The 16,377-nt window shown below is 39.2% G+C and overlaps 1 protein-coding gene, 1 long non-coding RNA gene and 1 pseudogene across 12 annotated transcripts; 1 reads left to right on the top strand and 2 right to left on the bottom strand.

The window, feature by feature from the left end:
* Positions 1-3,680: 3,680 nt before the first annotated feature.
* Positions 3,681-15,263, bottom strand: LOC111251349 (periodic tryptophan protein 2 homolog). 10 transcript variants are annotated; one of them, XM_086990721.1, is made up of 6 exons: positions 8,639-8,793; positions 8,284-8,360; positions 6,166-7,749; positions 5,743-5,951; positions 4,822-5,259; positions 3,681-4,482 (listed from the first exon to the last, which is right to left on the bottom strand). In XM_086990721.1, exons 3-6 carry the CDS (start codon positions 7,706-7,708, stop codon positions 3,940-3,942), a joined length of 2,733 nt encoding a protein of 910 aa, XP_086846847.1. In that variant the 5' UTR covers positions 7,709-7,749; positions 8,284-8,360; positions 8,639-8,793; the 3' UTR covers positions 3,681-3,939. The 10 variants fall into 10 exon arrangements, with proteins under 10 accessions (XP_086846847.1, XP_086846852.1, XP_086846851.1 ...); XM_086990726.1 differs by lacking the exons at positions 8,284-8,360; positions 8,639-8,793 and adding an exon at positions 15,051-15,263; XM_086990725.1 differs by lacking the exons at positions 8,284-8,360; positions 8,639-8,793 and adding an exon at positions 8,800-8,871.
* LOC111251203 (uncharacterized) lies at positions 9,462-11,821 on the bottom strand (annotated as a pseudogene).
* On the top strand, positions 13,040-15,052 carry LOC111251350 (uncharacterized). 2 transcript variants are annotated; one of them, XR_002673714.2, is made up of 4 exons: positions 13,137-13,171; positions 13,441-13,522; positions 13,724-13,843; positions 14,376-15,052. It is a non-coding gene; the product is annotated as an uncharacterized LOC111251350 (long non-coding RNA). The 2 variants fall into 2 exon arrangements; XR_015328881.1 differs by having other exon boundaries at positions 13,040-13,522.
* Positions 15,264-16,377: the final 1,114 nt, after the last annotated feature.

Raw genomic sequence — 16,377 nt, 5'->3', positions numbered from 1 at the left:
GAATGTACTACATAAAGCATAAGTATTCCGGAAGGAAATCATCAACAATAATTACAAGCGATGCTTAAGAATTGGGCCTAAAGACGGACAGCTTGCGAAACGAATATCCGCTTAAAAACGAATTAAACAGCAGACAAGAGATCAGAAAACGCGTGATGCGGTGGCGTCAAGCTTATATATATATATATATATATATATATATATATATATATATATAGAGGGAAAGAGAGAAAATTCGTAGTTCAGTTTCTAAGGGGTACGCTGTAAGGTAAGTAGGTCGCCCTTCTTTAGATTAAATACAGAAAAGTAAACGGGTTAGGGCAGGATCGAGCTGCTTTGAAGTAAACTTTAAATCATCCACAGTAAAAAGTGAGAATGATGCATGCTTAGTTTAAATAAATATACGTTGTCAATCATGAGTGCAATTAGCAAGGGCTAATGACTAAAAGCTTAGATGACACACATGTATTACTATTGAGGCGTTGTGTTTTGGACAGGATGAGATGAGGAAGCGGGTAGAAATACTTTTGTTAGCCGTCTGCAATGGCGTGTTCGTCTGAGATACAGTAGAAGAAAATACTCGCGTATCATACTAATTTTAATTATCAAATTGCTAATTGGTAATTATACGTAATAAATGGTGCGAATAATCAAAAAATCGTGTGGGTAAAAACAACATTTAAGAGTTACTCCAAAACAGCCGGATCCTTTGATCGAGAAAGTAGGATAATTCTCAAGAGATTAAGCGTTATTTATAAGCCACCTTAATAGCAGTGCCTGTCATAAAATTTGACATGTATTTTGGGCTCTACTACACTATAAACAACGTTCTGAGCAAAATGGTCAATCCTACAAGGAAGAGAGTAATTTTTAGTGGTGTTTATATAATTTATATAACTTTATAATGTACCACTATCGTCGTAATTACCAGCTTAATCACATGTTCGTCATTCAACTGGACTGATTAACTTATTTCAGGACAGTCAATGTAAAAACCCAAGTGACATTGATGTAGACGGGCAAATGTTGTTACGGAAGCTACGTTTTTACGGAATGAAGATTCTCAGCGCATATGCCTCTTATCAGAAACCTGTATTCAATGTATTGTGCATTCTACTTATCCGATCGTTTTCGCTTAGTTAGTTCCTCTTTCTCAGTACCTAATATATGTTTCAATATTTTAGCTTCAGATGGTTGGTTTGCAGTACGAGACGAAATAGTGTGTCTATGCCCGGTTACGAACTTAGATCACTTTACGTGTACCTAATAACGTTGCAAATAACTTATACATCAACCCTTCCTAACAAGCTTCCTAAACAATTAAGAGCTCACTTATGCATCGTTCACTTTAAAACGGGTGTCGTTATTGTCAAATCTGAATCAAACTTAGTGAATATTTGGCGTCTCTTTCGTGCCTCTTGTGGCTTTAAGTATTCTATTTTTGTACTCTGTGCTGGTTAATCTTGCGTACGGAGATGTGGGTGAGGTTTAACAGCTATGCAATCGTACATGAGCAACATTGCGGGCTGGGGCATTTTAGAATGAATACTACGATAATGTTAATGATATTCACACTCCAACGGTCCGCTTTATTCAATTTTATAAGCATTTTTAGGCTGTTGGACATCAGGTGCAGTCATGTATTATATTAATCGGTTAGCCTTGATTTGAAGTTTGAAGGACTGCTTGTGTACAGCACATACGCTACCATGGACTAAGCTAGGGATGAACATATTACAAAAGTATTTCATAGAGGTAAATCATATATATAGGTCGTAAAAAAAAGTGTCAACAACATAAAGCCATTATGTTTGATGTGGCGCTCTCTATTTGTTCAGCAACTTTCAGATTCACTGTTCACTTGTATGCCTCAATCAATGACAAAAGAAAGTGGTCTTTTGCAGACCGATTACGGTTATTTCCGCGTAATAAAAAGTATTATTTAAGAAAAATGACAAACGTCAAGCTGCGAAATGTATTTGGGTTGCTTGAGTTCTTGTAGTCGAAACGACCTTTCTTCTAAAAATTACTACTTGGCTGTATTGACTCAGATATGACTTATAGCATTTTTGCGCATGAAATTTCGACTCTCCTTTTCTATGTATTATATCTGACAGATTATGAAATTCAGCAAGACGAAATTAGGCAAAATAATAATTAAGAACGTTTTTTTTTTAAATAATTAGTTACATTTGGCACTGTATGTGAACATCAATTATTAGAAAGATATATATATATATTTATATACATATGTATACACATGGTTGTCAGTAGTGTTAGAGAAATATATATGCATTATACAATTAATATCTTTAATTCACCGTATAATAATCATTAATATACGGTGAATTAACGGGTACCATAATCTCTGTAGGCTAAACACAAACAAAAATAGAAGGAAAAAAAGTGAAAAGCGGTGTTTTGTATCAGCCTTTCGGAGATGAATCCCGCAAACTTCTTTATCAATAACTTCTCAATTAAGCGTCCCTAGGAGTTGAGATTTTACTAGTAAATATTCCAGTTTTTTTAAACACGCGTCACTAAATAAAAGTTGAGTTTACTCCATAGAGAATGAGTTTGGAAAATAAAATGTTTACAAATTTAACGCTCACTGGTCAAATTTTTGTTTCGCGAAGGCCACAGTACTACGGAAATTATTAGAAGATTGGAGAAGACATTAGACAGGAGGCGAAAGCATAGTACATAAATGATTCAAGTGTATTAAAGCTAGAGATTAGAGTGTAAAAGGCTAGCACGGAAATGACCAGACGTTGGGATCCGAAGAACAAAAGCATTTTTGCAATCGAAGATGGTTTTCACAGAAACTAAACTTAGAGTCTATGGGCTTCGTCAACCAAGTTGGCATTTCACATGTGACGTGTTACGAAGTTATAACTCAAATACTGAGAATGCGAATACTAAGTAAAAAAGGGTCTCCTGTAAATTTAGCGAATGCGTGCGCTGTATTCCACACGCAATTTGCTAACCTTAGTACAAAAAAACGTCGGGAGCGTACGGTCGCGACGAACAAGACATGGTTTAATTTTTACCGCTAACTACGAAGTTAAATTCAGAGGCAATGTCGCGCTGGTTCGGACGTGAAGCGATGGTGGTACTTGCAATGAACATCAAAGGAATCTGCTACTATTAAATACATGCAGCCAGCTATCTCGAATCCATCAAGAGATCCATGGACAATTAGCATGGCAACAGAAAACATGCCGTTTTTTTTAGTTATTATTGCATTTAGTGAAAATTCCACACCTTGTTGCCACGGCTACTGACGTTTTTTGTACATGTATCTCGATCCTGCCCAAAAAATTACCAATCAAGATTACCAAACCTTAAAAAAGTTATTTTTACTAATCAATTAAAGATCCGATAGCAATGCGGCATTTAAGCACGTAGACTTCTAGAGCACATTTGCAAGCAATCAGATTGATTATGTGGTTTAGTTTTGTTTGTACTTTAAATGTATATTCTGGTAGTTTTTTTTTTTTTTTTTTTTTAATATTTGTACTTCTCTTATATTTTTTTCGTGTTGTATTTATATCCCTATTATAATACTTTCGTACCATTTCTTGTATAATTTTTACATGCGTTCTAGAATAGAGAATGTACCGTGCAACGGTATCTCACCATTGCAATTCGTTGATTAGCGAGCTAGAGAATAGAAGATATACGAAATAACTTGCTCTTTATTTTTGTATTTAGTAAATATAGCCTTATGAATATATACCCAATAAGTGACACGTGTTCTATCGGTATAACTATGTACATCATTGGCGACAGTCATCAACTCTCTCGAACGGAGCCCTGTTAAATGAACCTCTGTCCACTTAACGATTCCATGCATAATTTGTAGTATACATTTTTTGGAATTAAACCGGCTAGTATCGGCTTTATACCTGTTATAGTCGAAAAAAGCATCAAAAGTAATTAAGGGATTTCCATTGATGCCGCATCTTCATTCGGACGCTCCATCTCCTTATCATCGTCCGCATAAAAACGAGGTGAGGTCTGCTCCTCCTCAAAGGGCGTTTCGCCACTATCGCTATCTCCATCCTTTATTTTGGCCAATGCTAGCTTAGATTTGTTATTTACTTCAACAACGTATTGAATAGCGTATCTTGTTTTCTCGCACACCTTATACAAGTCTCTCTGCCGAAGTGTAATGCTTTTTTGCAATGCTTTTAACAAGGCCACTACCCGTGGACTACGATCCTTTAAGCTTTCCCCGTGCGTCATAAGCGTCGCCTGTATCCAGCGGAGGTACAATTCAATCTTACGTGTATCCTCTAAGCCGGCTGCCAAGAATGATAAAAGCTTCTCCACATAAGCCTGTGGTAACTGGCCAGCAATCAACTCTGCACAGCTAATGGGTATTGCTTCAAACACTTCCTGCAGCAAACATTTCTCGTTCAATCGGAAGGCCAACATGAGAGCTTCGTTCCAGTTTCCCGTGCTAGCAGTTTCACGTACCTGGAAATATAAGAATGGTACGTTCAATCGAAGCTATTTTAGTTACACTCCTCGACTGTGACATATTCGAATTGCGGACCAACGTTATCCTCAGGTTCATATATGGTTTTTCAGATCATACAAATATAAGAATTATCATCACTTGTCGTTTTACTAATATTTCACAATACCATAAACCATCAACGTCATAAGACTGTGATTTTGTCAATACGACGTGAAGCTGCGGTCAGTCAATGAAGCTAAAAGCCAATTACAAAACCTGTACGTAACTGTAAAGAAACTTCGGAAGTTTGTATTCTACAATCTGATAGATTCAAAATTACGTGACTTTTCCTATACCTTTTCAACAGTGATGTCCATGTCCAGATCATATGGATCGAATGCCAATGAAGCATCGAGCGAATAACTGAGTAAACCTTCGGTGGTAACAGCTGAAAATGCTCTTCCGGTTGGGGAGAACCGTACTGCTGCCACCCGAACTTCGGGACGATACGTCCGCGTTGAGTTGTCCAGCTTTTTGCTGCCTGGCAGATGCATCTTGACACGTGATGTGGGATCGTCGTCACGTTCCTCGATCAGATTGAGATTGCCAAATTCTGTCTGTTTCCGGCGATCGAGCATATCACTAACTCCATCAACCGAAAGGTTGCAGGTGACTTCGAACCGCCGAAGTAGCACTTGTTCGGCCACATGATAAATACATATCACCTTGGAACGACCAGCAGCAAGAATACACTCGCCGTCAGCTGTGTAACACAGCGTCGTAAACGCTTGCACCTAAACAGAGCCATAATAGAAAATACGTAAAATAAAACATTTTAATTAAAGTATTTAACAAAAATAAAACGAAGTGGCGGGACGGCTAGCTTGTCTTCACTTGCGCTTACGCTACACTTAACTACTTCAAAAAAATACGCGTGGCTTGTCTAATGCGGGAGAACAGTTTCAAATAAGATAAGCTTCGCTGCAATCATTAACCCTACATGATTATAATAAATCACATCATTTGACGTTCAGCCTCAACGTATATTCACCTATCGATCTAAGAAAGCACATTAAAGTGGCACTGACAACGAATAACTATCTGCCCGAGATAACCTTCTTCATACATGTTTCATACACATCTTGTACGCAGAATTCGGACACTGTTATTTTTTCAAGCAAAAGTGAGTGTTAGTACAGTGCATTAATAGGTAATATATAATAAATAAATCCGTCACGAGCGGTTCTTAGATGAATCTGTATAATACATGCGCTGACCTTTTGTAGCCTTTTAGCTGTAACGAGATCCCCCTCCCTTCTTCCCGTGTAAAGATCGTAGCGGCCCTCGATATTGTACAGCTGTCCTGCAGTGGTTATGTCAAACACCGTAATAGAACCATCTAAAGTGGAGACCGCAAACTCTTTTCCATCCGGACGTACTTCAACAGCTAAACAATCTGCACTGAGTTGTACCGTCTCTCGAGTACCTGTCAAGCATAAAAGTCGATCACAAGCACAGAAAGCTTGATTACCTTTAAGTAGTTAGGTATTTTCGGCCTACCGACACAACACACTTCGCAAAAAATCACTTATGAACAACAGCAGCTAGAGTATTAACAGTAACTTCTACCGCTACACAAATCACCAACTGTTTTACGTAGAGCAGGAAAACTTTTCTTCCAGGTTTCATTTAATAATCACCTTTTGAGGTAAACATCTGCCAAATTTTACAGGTCTTGTCCCAGCTAGAACTTATCAGCAAGGGGGCGACGGGTGAGAACACGATTCCGCTTACAGGAGCTTCATGTCCTGCTAATACCTCGACCAATCTCCCCGTTTGCATAGACCATACAAACACTTCAAATGTGTCCTGACTCCCGGCACAGACTACCTCCCCAGACGAATCAACGCACAGCGATACAAATTGCACTGGCTCAGGGGATGTAAACGTCTTGAAGTTTCTGTATCGTTTGACGTCGGTAGCTCGTACAGTTCCGTCGTAAGAAGCACTCAGTACTACTTTGCCATTTTGCGTGAATTTGACAGCAGACACCCCGCTTGTGTGTTCAGAAAAGGTAACGAAGCAAAAACCCGTCGAAAGGTTCCACATCTTCACTTTGCCGTCATCTCCACCAGTCACAACGTATTGACCCGATGGCGAATAGTCAAGACAAGTCATATTGTTTGTGTGACCCTGCTGTTTTAGCACGAACCCCTCGCTCTGCCATTCGTAAACAACTAGTTGACCTCGGGAAGAGCTCGCTAACGCAAGCCAATCGCCAGTCAAATTAAATTCCACCGTTGAGAGATAATGGTCATCGAGAGATAGTGACTGGATAATGATAAATTCTGGTAGTTCAAGCAAGGTAAACGCGCCGTTACTGAACCCAACAGCCATGTACCTCGTCTTCGGATTGTAGCACGCAGCTGTCACCGAGATCATCCCCTCAGCCTTGATCGTGTCTCTTAGAAAGTGCTTATTTTCACGCCGATAGAAGAACTCGTCCTGACCAATGGTATCACCGCCATCGAGCACTTCTGTTGCTTCACCGGTCTCACTGTCGAGTTTAATGTCGGCCAGCTCGACACTAGACTGCCATACGCATAGTACATTGTTTCTAGCCACCGTATAACAATCAAGGCTATTGTCGGTAAAAAACACAGCCATGATTTCATCACTATGGGACGAAAGGGTATTTATTCTGAAGTGTTTCACCTTCACGACGGGAATAACCTTGACTGTCATATCTCGTGAGCCCACAATCACGAACCGTGAGTCAGAGCTCCAGTCAACGCATGTCGTATCATCCACAAAACAATGATAAACTCTTTCAATGATAAATGCCTCGTATGCGCCAGTTGTACGACCAGGCGTTTTGAAAATAAAGATTTTGTTCTCTTTTGTCATTGCGATGTGCCGACCGTCAGGCGAAAACTTGACGGCACGTATTGGTTTCATGAAGTTCCGCCGATGTATCACTGAACGCGAGGCAATGCTGATCATATAGAATTCGCCGACCTCCGTAACCGCGATTAGAAGAATTCCCGAGGGACTCAAGGCAATCGTAGTAAAATTGTGGTCGGCTTCGATCGGCAACGTTTCTGCTTTAGATTTTCGCAGGTCAAATAATGTAATCCTGTTGCCGACAGGAGACACGACCGAATTTCCATCGTGACTAAATAGGATGTTTCCCTTGCGGTACACCGTCCCCAAAAGATTGGAAAATTTATAGTTGAACTTCATCCTTCGCAGCGGTGTAACCGGTTAGCCTGCCTCTGCAAGATCTGCAAAACCAGAATAAAAAACAGCACAAATAACATCGTGTAATTCACGAAGTTCGACCGACTCGATAACATTTAGAAAGATCCAAACATCGAATTTAGATGTTAGCCCTTAAGTTCCATTAGTATTGAGCAAAGTTACAAAGATGTGCGAGTAGTAAAATACTGCCAATTAGGAATTTAGGCACTATGATGGTGTTGCATTTACAGTAACATTGCCAACAATAGCGATTACTTGACAGTTTAAGTTTTTTGGGAAATTCTTCAGCTTTGTTCTTGAATTTATAGTCATTTGACTAATGCCTGCGTTTCTTTAAAGCCATATATTGCCATGAGAACTGAAAGGATAGCCATGAAAAAGCTAATCTAAAATGTTTTTCACGTAAACATAGGGCCTCTAAAACGTTGCAGTTATGAAAAAAATGGTCAATAAACCACAGATGATACTACATTTTTCAAAAGGATAACGTGTGAATCTCGTTTAGTTGCCACGGTGGTGTGGGACTTAATCCTGCGTTTTCTAACTGCAGTACCCACTTAAATCACAACTCGGCTTGGTCCTGTTCCTGTGTCTTGTTTCAAAACTACTTCGGTTAATGGAGCCGAACTAAAATCTTCGTAGACAAAAAATTCAGTTAATTTTTAAAAAAAATTATTGAAAAAATTAAAAAACTAAAAAAACGAGCTACAAAGCTTGGAAAACGAAGAAACTGGATTCTCCTGCCGAGTTTTACCCATCTAGTACATAATATACAAATTACCATACATGCAATTAAGTAAATGTTTAGCTTGACTAGACGAAGCTTGCCAGCTCTATTTTGTAAAATAACAAAAAATGATCGGCGATACGACTAAACAAAGCCTGAACTTCATAGTAATAGAACCACAGCACTTTTTAAAGAATTAATTTTTAAAGAAGAAGACTTAAGGAACTGGCTTCAGGTATGTGCTTGCTTCTTTAATCGTCTCAATCATAGGCTCCTAATAAACACATATGCATAAGAATACATTAAAACATGCTAGAACTGAGTAGACGGCACGACAATAAATTACAGATTCGATAATAGAGCACGTGTCCATTGCTGATAAACAAATATTGATGTGTTTGATGGAGTCGCGATGCGGCTGCTCAAAGGGCGAGCCGCCAAAACTCAGAAGTGTCGAACAGAAAACCGAATGTAGTTTACAATAGCTACATTTAGTTCAAGGAAAAATCTTTCTTTTTAGAACTTTGTGATTATTTAATTTTATTAAAAGGATATATGAATTATCGTGATATTTTATCGTTACCACGAATTTATCTGTACAACACGTGGTTATTTTTGTACTCTTATAACCAATTTCCATTTACCCTTTAAATACCCGTCCCGTGCTTCTTGTGTAGAACTATTATACGATATTAAGTAAAAGGGTAAATACTACGGTGTTTATGTTCACCTATTGCAATTATTAAAGAACAAGTATAATTTCTTCTTATATTGTCATTATATTTAATAGGTGAATCATGCTAAATGTGAATGTTTTAATGAGATATTGTTACAAATCGTTTAATGAGATACAAAATATGTTAAACATTTATATGTTAAAACTATTCTCTTCTCACGGAAAGATAATTTCCATAGAGAAGAAGTATTTGTCGTCATTGAACAATATATGTGCTATCAAAAAATATCATACGCTACCTACGGTAGTGTTTTTGTTTTCTCACACATGAATTATCCGCCAGTAAACAATGCTTCCTTGAAACTGTGTTTTTTCACTCTACGCGGTGTGAAACCTGGTCTGGCGGTGGTGAACAATAGCCGTAACGTCATTTTCGAGAATTTCAAAGTCGGGGCGTACTTTTTTACATGAGTGAACACCAACAGGCTGTGCTGGTTGCCTTTCTGAGTGAGGGTCAGACTAAGTGGATGGAAATAGCCTTAGCGCATTAAATCCCCAGATTTTTGAGTAAACTTGTTAACTCACTTCTTTTAGCATATGTCAGTGGGCTGGAAGTACTGAGGTATTAGTTCAACTAGTCTCCGACGGCTATAAGCTTGCACCCATTTCATTTCGAGATTCATCATACTGCTCAATTATTTATATTTTCTATATTTTCAATACGTTACATTTTTGCACGATATCCTGTCTCGCTTTTATCATGGATAAATGCGAACCTATATGTTTCGAGTTTTACGGCTGGCTTCCAGTACGAAACAAAGTGTGTCTATGCCCGGGTTCGAACCCAAATCATCTCTCTCGTTTGTATCCCTAACCGGACCAGTTACGATGCATCTGAACTAGTAGGTCAAGTAGCGATTCGCATTCAACTGAGTTCTTTAGTGAGTCATTTCCGTTGGATTCACGCGCGTAATGGAACTGGAATGTGGTTTTTAACTTTGTAGTTGCATCATCAGCAACAAACCGAACAGAAGAGTTCATATGGTGTTTAGCGGTTGTAGGTATTAAAATGGATTAACTTCATATCCTTAAGTTCACAAACAGATATAGGTTCGGCTGGTCTAAATTCTAAAAAAGGGGCATATTTATCAAACGGCACCATTATCATTCACTCATATGTTTTGGGTTAGGAAAAACCTGGACCAAGGACAACTGCTTTATATCCCGACGACATCACGTAAATGCCACACAATTTGTCTGAATAAGTAAAGGTATATCTAATAAAAACAAGCATACATTCATTAACTGTTCTTTATAATCTCACCCTGCTAGACAAAATATATGAGTCAAAAATTTAATTACCAAGAAAGGTTATTGATTTAGGTAAGGTGATGTATAAGCATACAACAATTGCACATCTATTTTCTGGTCTACGTCTTATTAGATTTACAATTCTGCTCTGAATTCAATGTATAGAGAAACTTTAAAAAATAATTCGCGAATACCTTACCCCAAGAAGGCCAACTTACATCATTCTACAAAGTGATTAGGCATATGCCACAGTGCGTGAAAAATGAACCGTTAGTGTTTCTGCTCGTTCAAATAGGAGGGCAAAGTCATGGCTTCTTCACTCAGTAGAAATAACTAAAGTTTCTCACAGAAATTTGTGGCAGGAAAATTGATGTCGTTTTGCTTTGCTTACAACTATTGAGATTAAAAGAGAAGCGAGCTTTACAGCAGAAACGTACATTTTTAGATCCGTCTCACAGTTATTTCTATAGATAATAACAGCAATCGATACGTACAAAGGTGACGCAGACGATATAGTGACATAATAAGCTTACATTATAATAGGAGTTTCTTCACATAAATATATATTTTAAAGTGGACAGATTTTTATGTACATACATGTATATATATATATATATGTATCCAGCAGTGATTATAACGTGGGTTCTAACTATGATTCAAGCGCGTATAAATGCCGCTTTATCCACAAACGCCGACAAAATTGAACATGGTACTCTTCTGACTCGAAGCTAAATAGTTTTCTACCAAGTATAGCACATGGCAGACAGCTTTATAGATGTGTTCAGGGGGTCAGTCCCGTGATTTCATCGCGAATGCCATGCATCGTGCTAATGAAAAAGTAGAGTCATCGACGGCAAAAGATAGAAAACGGCAAGCAGTTAAGAAAAGTTTCGATTATGCTTTCTTGTCCCATCCTTTGGATTGTAACAGAATTGGTACTAATTTGGAACTGGATGCTCCTTGGTGATGGGTGCTTCAACAGGGATGTGCTCTGTGTGTGCTACCGGAACATGTTCGTGGATGTGAACAAGATAAGGCTTCGGAACCTTGACTTCAACTGGTATAAAAACAACTTTATGGACCATGTACTGTTTTGGCACATGGACTATATAGGACTTAGGTACTTTGATAATGTGTGGTACAGAATAAGGTCTCTTGACTGGCATCTTGATTGGTGCGGACACCTCCTTTGGGATGGGCACCACCTTATAGGCGGGATAGTATTCATGAACTACGTGAGGTACCGGAACAGGCTTCGGAACTGGCACCTGTTTAGGTTAGTGCACTATATAGGGTACGGAATCCGGATATGGTACCAGAATTATTTTCGAGATCTTTTTCACCCCACGGTGAGTTTAGGCTCAATCCATCCACCGTGATTTCAATTGCTACTACCCCAGCCGTGCCCACTTGCCCAGGCCAAAATTGGGTGTGCAACAGCTACTCCCCATAATGCCACTAGCATCGATGGACTACGCATTTATAGGTTGGATTTCGGTTACAAGACGCGTCAACGGAGCGAGGTTACTTGTTCTTCCAGTCGTAGGAGTAACCTAGTCCAGGCGGTGAATGGTCAGATCACTGACACATACTATTGAAATTCTCTGCTGTATGCCGTGTCGATATCTCATCAGCAAGTTTAGTACTGTCGCTCACAGAGCAATTCCGTAAGGACGATGACCGCTCCACTGACAGTTGTTTTATCTGCGTCTTATTCGATGCCCCTTGCCGCTTATCTTCGGCCCTCTCGACAACCCCATTACCTTGGTATTCCTTCGCTCCACCAATAGAGGCCAGACCTGTTGCTGCTCCGCTGCAACACAAACGTGCGATGCGCTGTGTTCTGGTAGCTTATTAGCATAGTTAGTACATTTGTAGTAAATAAGCCGAGTATACGGGGCTATTTTCTTTTTTCATCGCACTTGGATGTACTCCTAGTACATCCAAGTGCGATGTTCGTCCTAAGTTCCATCATACTGGTGGTAACCCTCCACAGGGCAAAGGTTAGACCCAGTTCGTCGCCGCATGGGGTGGGCAGATGAATTAACTTGGGTAACACGAAAACGTCAGTATATTAAGCTGCCATAGACAGCAAAAATTATAAGGCCGCCAGTTCCTTCGACCATTCAGGAAGAAATATTCTCCCAAGAGCAGCGGGTATTATATCGCGTTTAATCGAATAAGGTTGGAAGGTGTAGCATATCAGTTTGCGCAAACGATTTGCGAATCTGATCTCACGATATTAGGGCTCGCAATTGTGATTGCACAGGTCATGAAGAGGAAATCACGTTCGCGAATTGTTAATTATTCAGTAAGTTCTACGCCAAAGCATAGCACAACGGACTACCCAACAATAATGTACAACTGAAGTGTAGATTGAAGCTCTATTAATGTGTATAGTCCCTACAGACCTGCAATCAAGGGCGAGTATTTGACTTCTGCCTTAGGTGAAATTGACGGAATAAATCTGTCTTCTTAACCAGATACTTTAGATAAAGTATTTTCTCATTGCTCAATGTGTTTCGCTCAACGACATTAAGTAGAGCCGTTTGTTTCTTTTTTAGCCAAACAAGTATCCCTTATGGTATGTATGGTTCTTATCATTGTGATTAACTTAATATTGGCTCCCCACTCTCTGATCCGCTGAACGCAGCGCATTCAACATAATTTAGTGAATAATAAGAAAACAACAAAGCCAAAAACGAAAGGAAGGGTAATTTGCCAAATTGAGGTATGCTAAACACTTTTCTTGTTTTTTGTGTATGTTTCCCGTGTGGTGTAATGGAAATTCGAAAAACGTCGCGTCTGAGATTAACCTCCGAGCAACTATTAGACATACTTAGAAAGCTGCAAACAAAATTAGACAGGCCGTAGTTAATTCCACGTACTCGGTTTAGGGAAGAGAACTTCATTCCTCAGCTCTAATAAGAGATTTTGATAAAAGTGATCAATTTGATTACATATCTTTCTATTGCCTGCATGGACGCCTGTTTTCAAAAGAGGCATATACATTCATTACCAACAATTCAGCTGGAGCCCTCAATGAATTGACATGTACCTGATTTTACTACAAATCATGCAGGTATGTAACACTAATGATAGGTCTGAAACGGCTTACAAAGTATAACTTGTTATTTCGCCTTACATTTTTAGATCCGAATTATCTTGCAACAATTTGGCAACAAATGACAGTATTATTTATTCGATTAGATCATTCTCATTTTAATATGCCGATCCGAATTCACTGCTTAATATAAATTATCACTTCTTTCCTCGATAACAGTAAAACGTGTGGATTCACTAAGAGGTGCGAACGGCAGCTTCGAGTCAAGTTTCGTCACGCAACAGTCTATGAAAAGGACGTTCAATCCTTTCTCTGGATGTATCAGTAAAAGGACTAAAGGTAATCGGGGCACACCTAGCTGTGCTAATACGGTGAGATCCGCTCCGGTCGACCGTCATAAACTGATGAACATTGCCTGATGCTCCTTTAAAGAAATTTCGATTAGACCTAAAAGACCGATAGCAATTATCGCAATAAAATTCGTTCAGAATTAGGGGGTCTGTGTACCCTATAAACTATAAACAATATCTACGAAAAACCGACAGGCACAGTAACAGGTTCCTACATTGAATTGGGAAGGTAGTGATGATTTATTTATCTCCTAAGCTTAAGGGACGTGGTGGTCTAGCCTCCATTTCGGGCGTAGTAACACAACGATTTGTGCTTAAAGCCAACCTGACCTCTTTAATGCTTGACGTAAGACTTGAAACGTTTACGTACTCTAAACGTTACAGTAACGATATATCGTATCTCTGCGTTCATATGAAGAGGAAAAAAGGATAACTGAAAGTAAATAAGCCTAACTCCAGAACAGAGCCAGATTTCCACCTAAAAAATACTGTTTTTGCTCATATCTTGTTTTTTCGTGAAGCTGGAAAAGCCTGGATATATTGATAAATGTTTGGGAATAACAAGACGGTCAACAAATCAAGCTCGATCGACTACACGATGCCAGTTGATCGGGGAAGCCCAACTAGCAAGACAAAATTGCCGTTCTCCACGACAGCGCTAGACCACACATAGCAAAGCCCGTTTCTGAGAGCGCCTGTATGGAAGATACTTTAGCATTTATTAATTTTTCGATGTGTTTGGCGCCATCAGGTTTACTAAAGGAGGTCGTTTTCAGACAACCTCTAATTTACTATATGCATTCATCGTCAACTCAGTGGACCTCTCCAACTGTGTGTATACATAAGTTACAGATATATCCTTCAGGTAACGATAGCGTGACAAGGTCAAAGACAAAAACAGCGGTGGTCCAGAAAAAAGTTGCAGCTTTTTCTTAAAGCTTCTGCCAAATTTTTTTCAAAGGTGATTGACATTTCGCGAAATAATTAAAAAAAAAGCGCACTGAAGTATCCGTATCCATTACAGTAATTTCACTTGAAAAATACGTTTAATTTCATCCATTTTTGTAGTAACACCAGAAAAATTAGCGCACTAGGTCACACATCACGAACGCACAGAGCGGCGTGCACTTGCATATCGGTAAACACTGAGATCTGGCCAAACTTGTGACGTCAATTAATGTCACAGTCCTACTCACCGCTCTCAAACAGTTATTTAACTACTAATAAAAAATCAATATTTCGTTTCGACTGGGTTTTAGTGGTGTTTTTCCTGTGAAACTATTAGTCACGAGATCTTATAATAACAGTATGGCAACACTGAACTTCAGGCTAGCAATAGCCCCATGTTCATGATTGCAGTAACATGGCACTCAAAGAAACGATCATTAGCCAGCCAGACCATGACGGCCGTACATCGCAATCTGGCACTTCACAGTAAAAGATCATATAATTGCAGACGCTGCTGTGAAAAATTGTTTACTTGTTTGATGAAACAGTTATTTAGCTGGTATGATACGTCTTTCAGTTCTTTTCTTTTTACAGTAATTAGTTAGAATGTGATATTCCAAAAATAAAAACAATAATAATAATAGTAATCGCCAAGAAAAAATTGAACCTTGTCAGTAAAAAATCTGTTGCGAGCCGCTGCCCCCCGCTATGTTGGCGGCTTACATTTTCACTGTACTCTGAGGAAAGATCGCAATAAACGGCTCTGCACTGTTGATGTCATTATTACCACGTCATTATGTAATATTATCACTGTCGTCAGTACTTATGGCTAGTTTTACCGCTGCAGCATCGCTTATCGGGTGTTCGCCGCTACCCGCCGTTCCCCGCCAGACTGCCTTAGTTACGGGCATTGAATGCACATTTACAGCATTATGGCCACGAGGTATCGCGTAGGTGCATTGAGAGGCGTCTTTTTCTCATGTGTTGAGTCATGGTTTGGTTCAAGTGCGGCCTGAGTGGAGTACCCATTGCGGCCATGTACAGGTTTTACATGCAGCGTGACCCGTTTTACCAGGCACGGACGTCTAGCTTAGCAACCAAATAAACTGTAATGCCATTAGAAAATCCCATTTATAGGGGGCATAGAACGCGAAATACAACGTATGCGAGTTTTTATGTATGTGCATCCGTTATTTCCAGAGGTAGCTTAGCTCGTGGTGGGGTCACGAAGGAGGCAGAAGATTTATCTCAATGAAATCAAATACTGCTAACGAAAAAAGTGGGAGTAATAAAAATTATGATACTGCCTTTTTATAACTGTAGTTCTGGCATGTAGTTCTATTATAATTAGTCATAATTAACTGTATATATACACTAAACTCAACCAGGTGTACTACGTAGTACGTATACGAAACTAGCTAACAACATACGTTCCGAGATGACTATACGTAGTAGACTGTTAGGAGAGCTTCATTATTGGGAATCAAAAACAAGTTCAACAATAATTGTTCTGGACATGACGTTCTGAGTGAAACAAGTATTGGCCCTCGGCCAAGGCCCCCGGCATTACACTCG

This window comes from Varroa destructor, unplaced genomic scaffold (assembly GCF_002443255.2).
Source record: "Varroa destructor unplaced genomic scaffold, Vdes_3.0 BEIS01000005.1, whole genome shotgun sequence".
Taxonomy (NCBI): Eukaryota; Metazoa; Arthropoda; class Arachnida; order Mesostigmata; family Varroidae; genus Varroa; species Varroa destructor.
The sequence above is the reverse complement of the archived record's forward strand: the minus strand, read 5'-3'. Positions and strand labels throughout refer to the sequence as shown.

What these genes read in the sequence shown, in the direction of transcription:
- LOC111251349 (XM_086990726.1), bottom strand. Translation starts at nt 7,708, where the DNA reads ATGAAGTTCAACTATAAATTTTCCAATCTTTTGGGGACGGTGTACCGC. An exon ending in GCAGATGTTTACCTCAAAAG is followed by an intron (nt 5,952 to 6,165) that starts GTGATTATTAAA and finishes TATGCTTGACAG; the next exon opens with GTACTCGAGAGACGGTACAA. An exon ending in TGGACATCACTGTTGAAAAG is followed by an intron (nt 4,483 to 4,821) that starts GTATAGGAAAAG and finishes TTATATTTCCAG; the next exon opens with GTACGTGAAACTGCTAGCAC.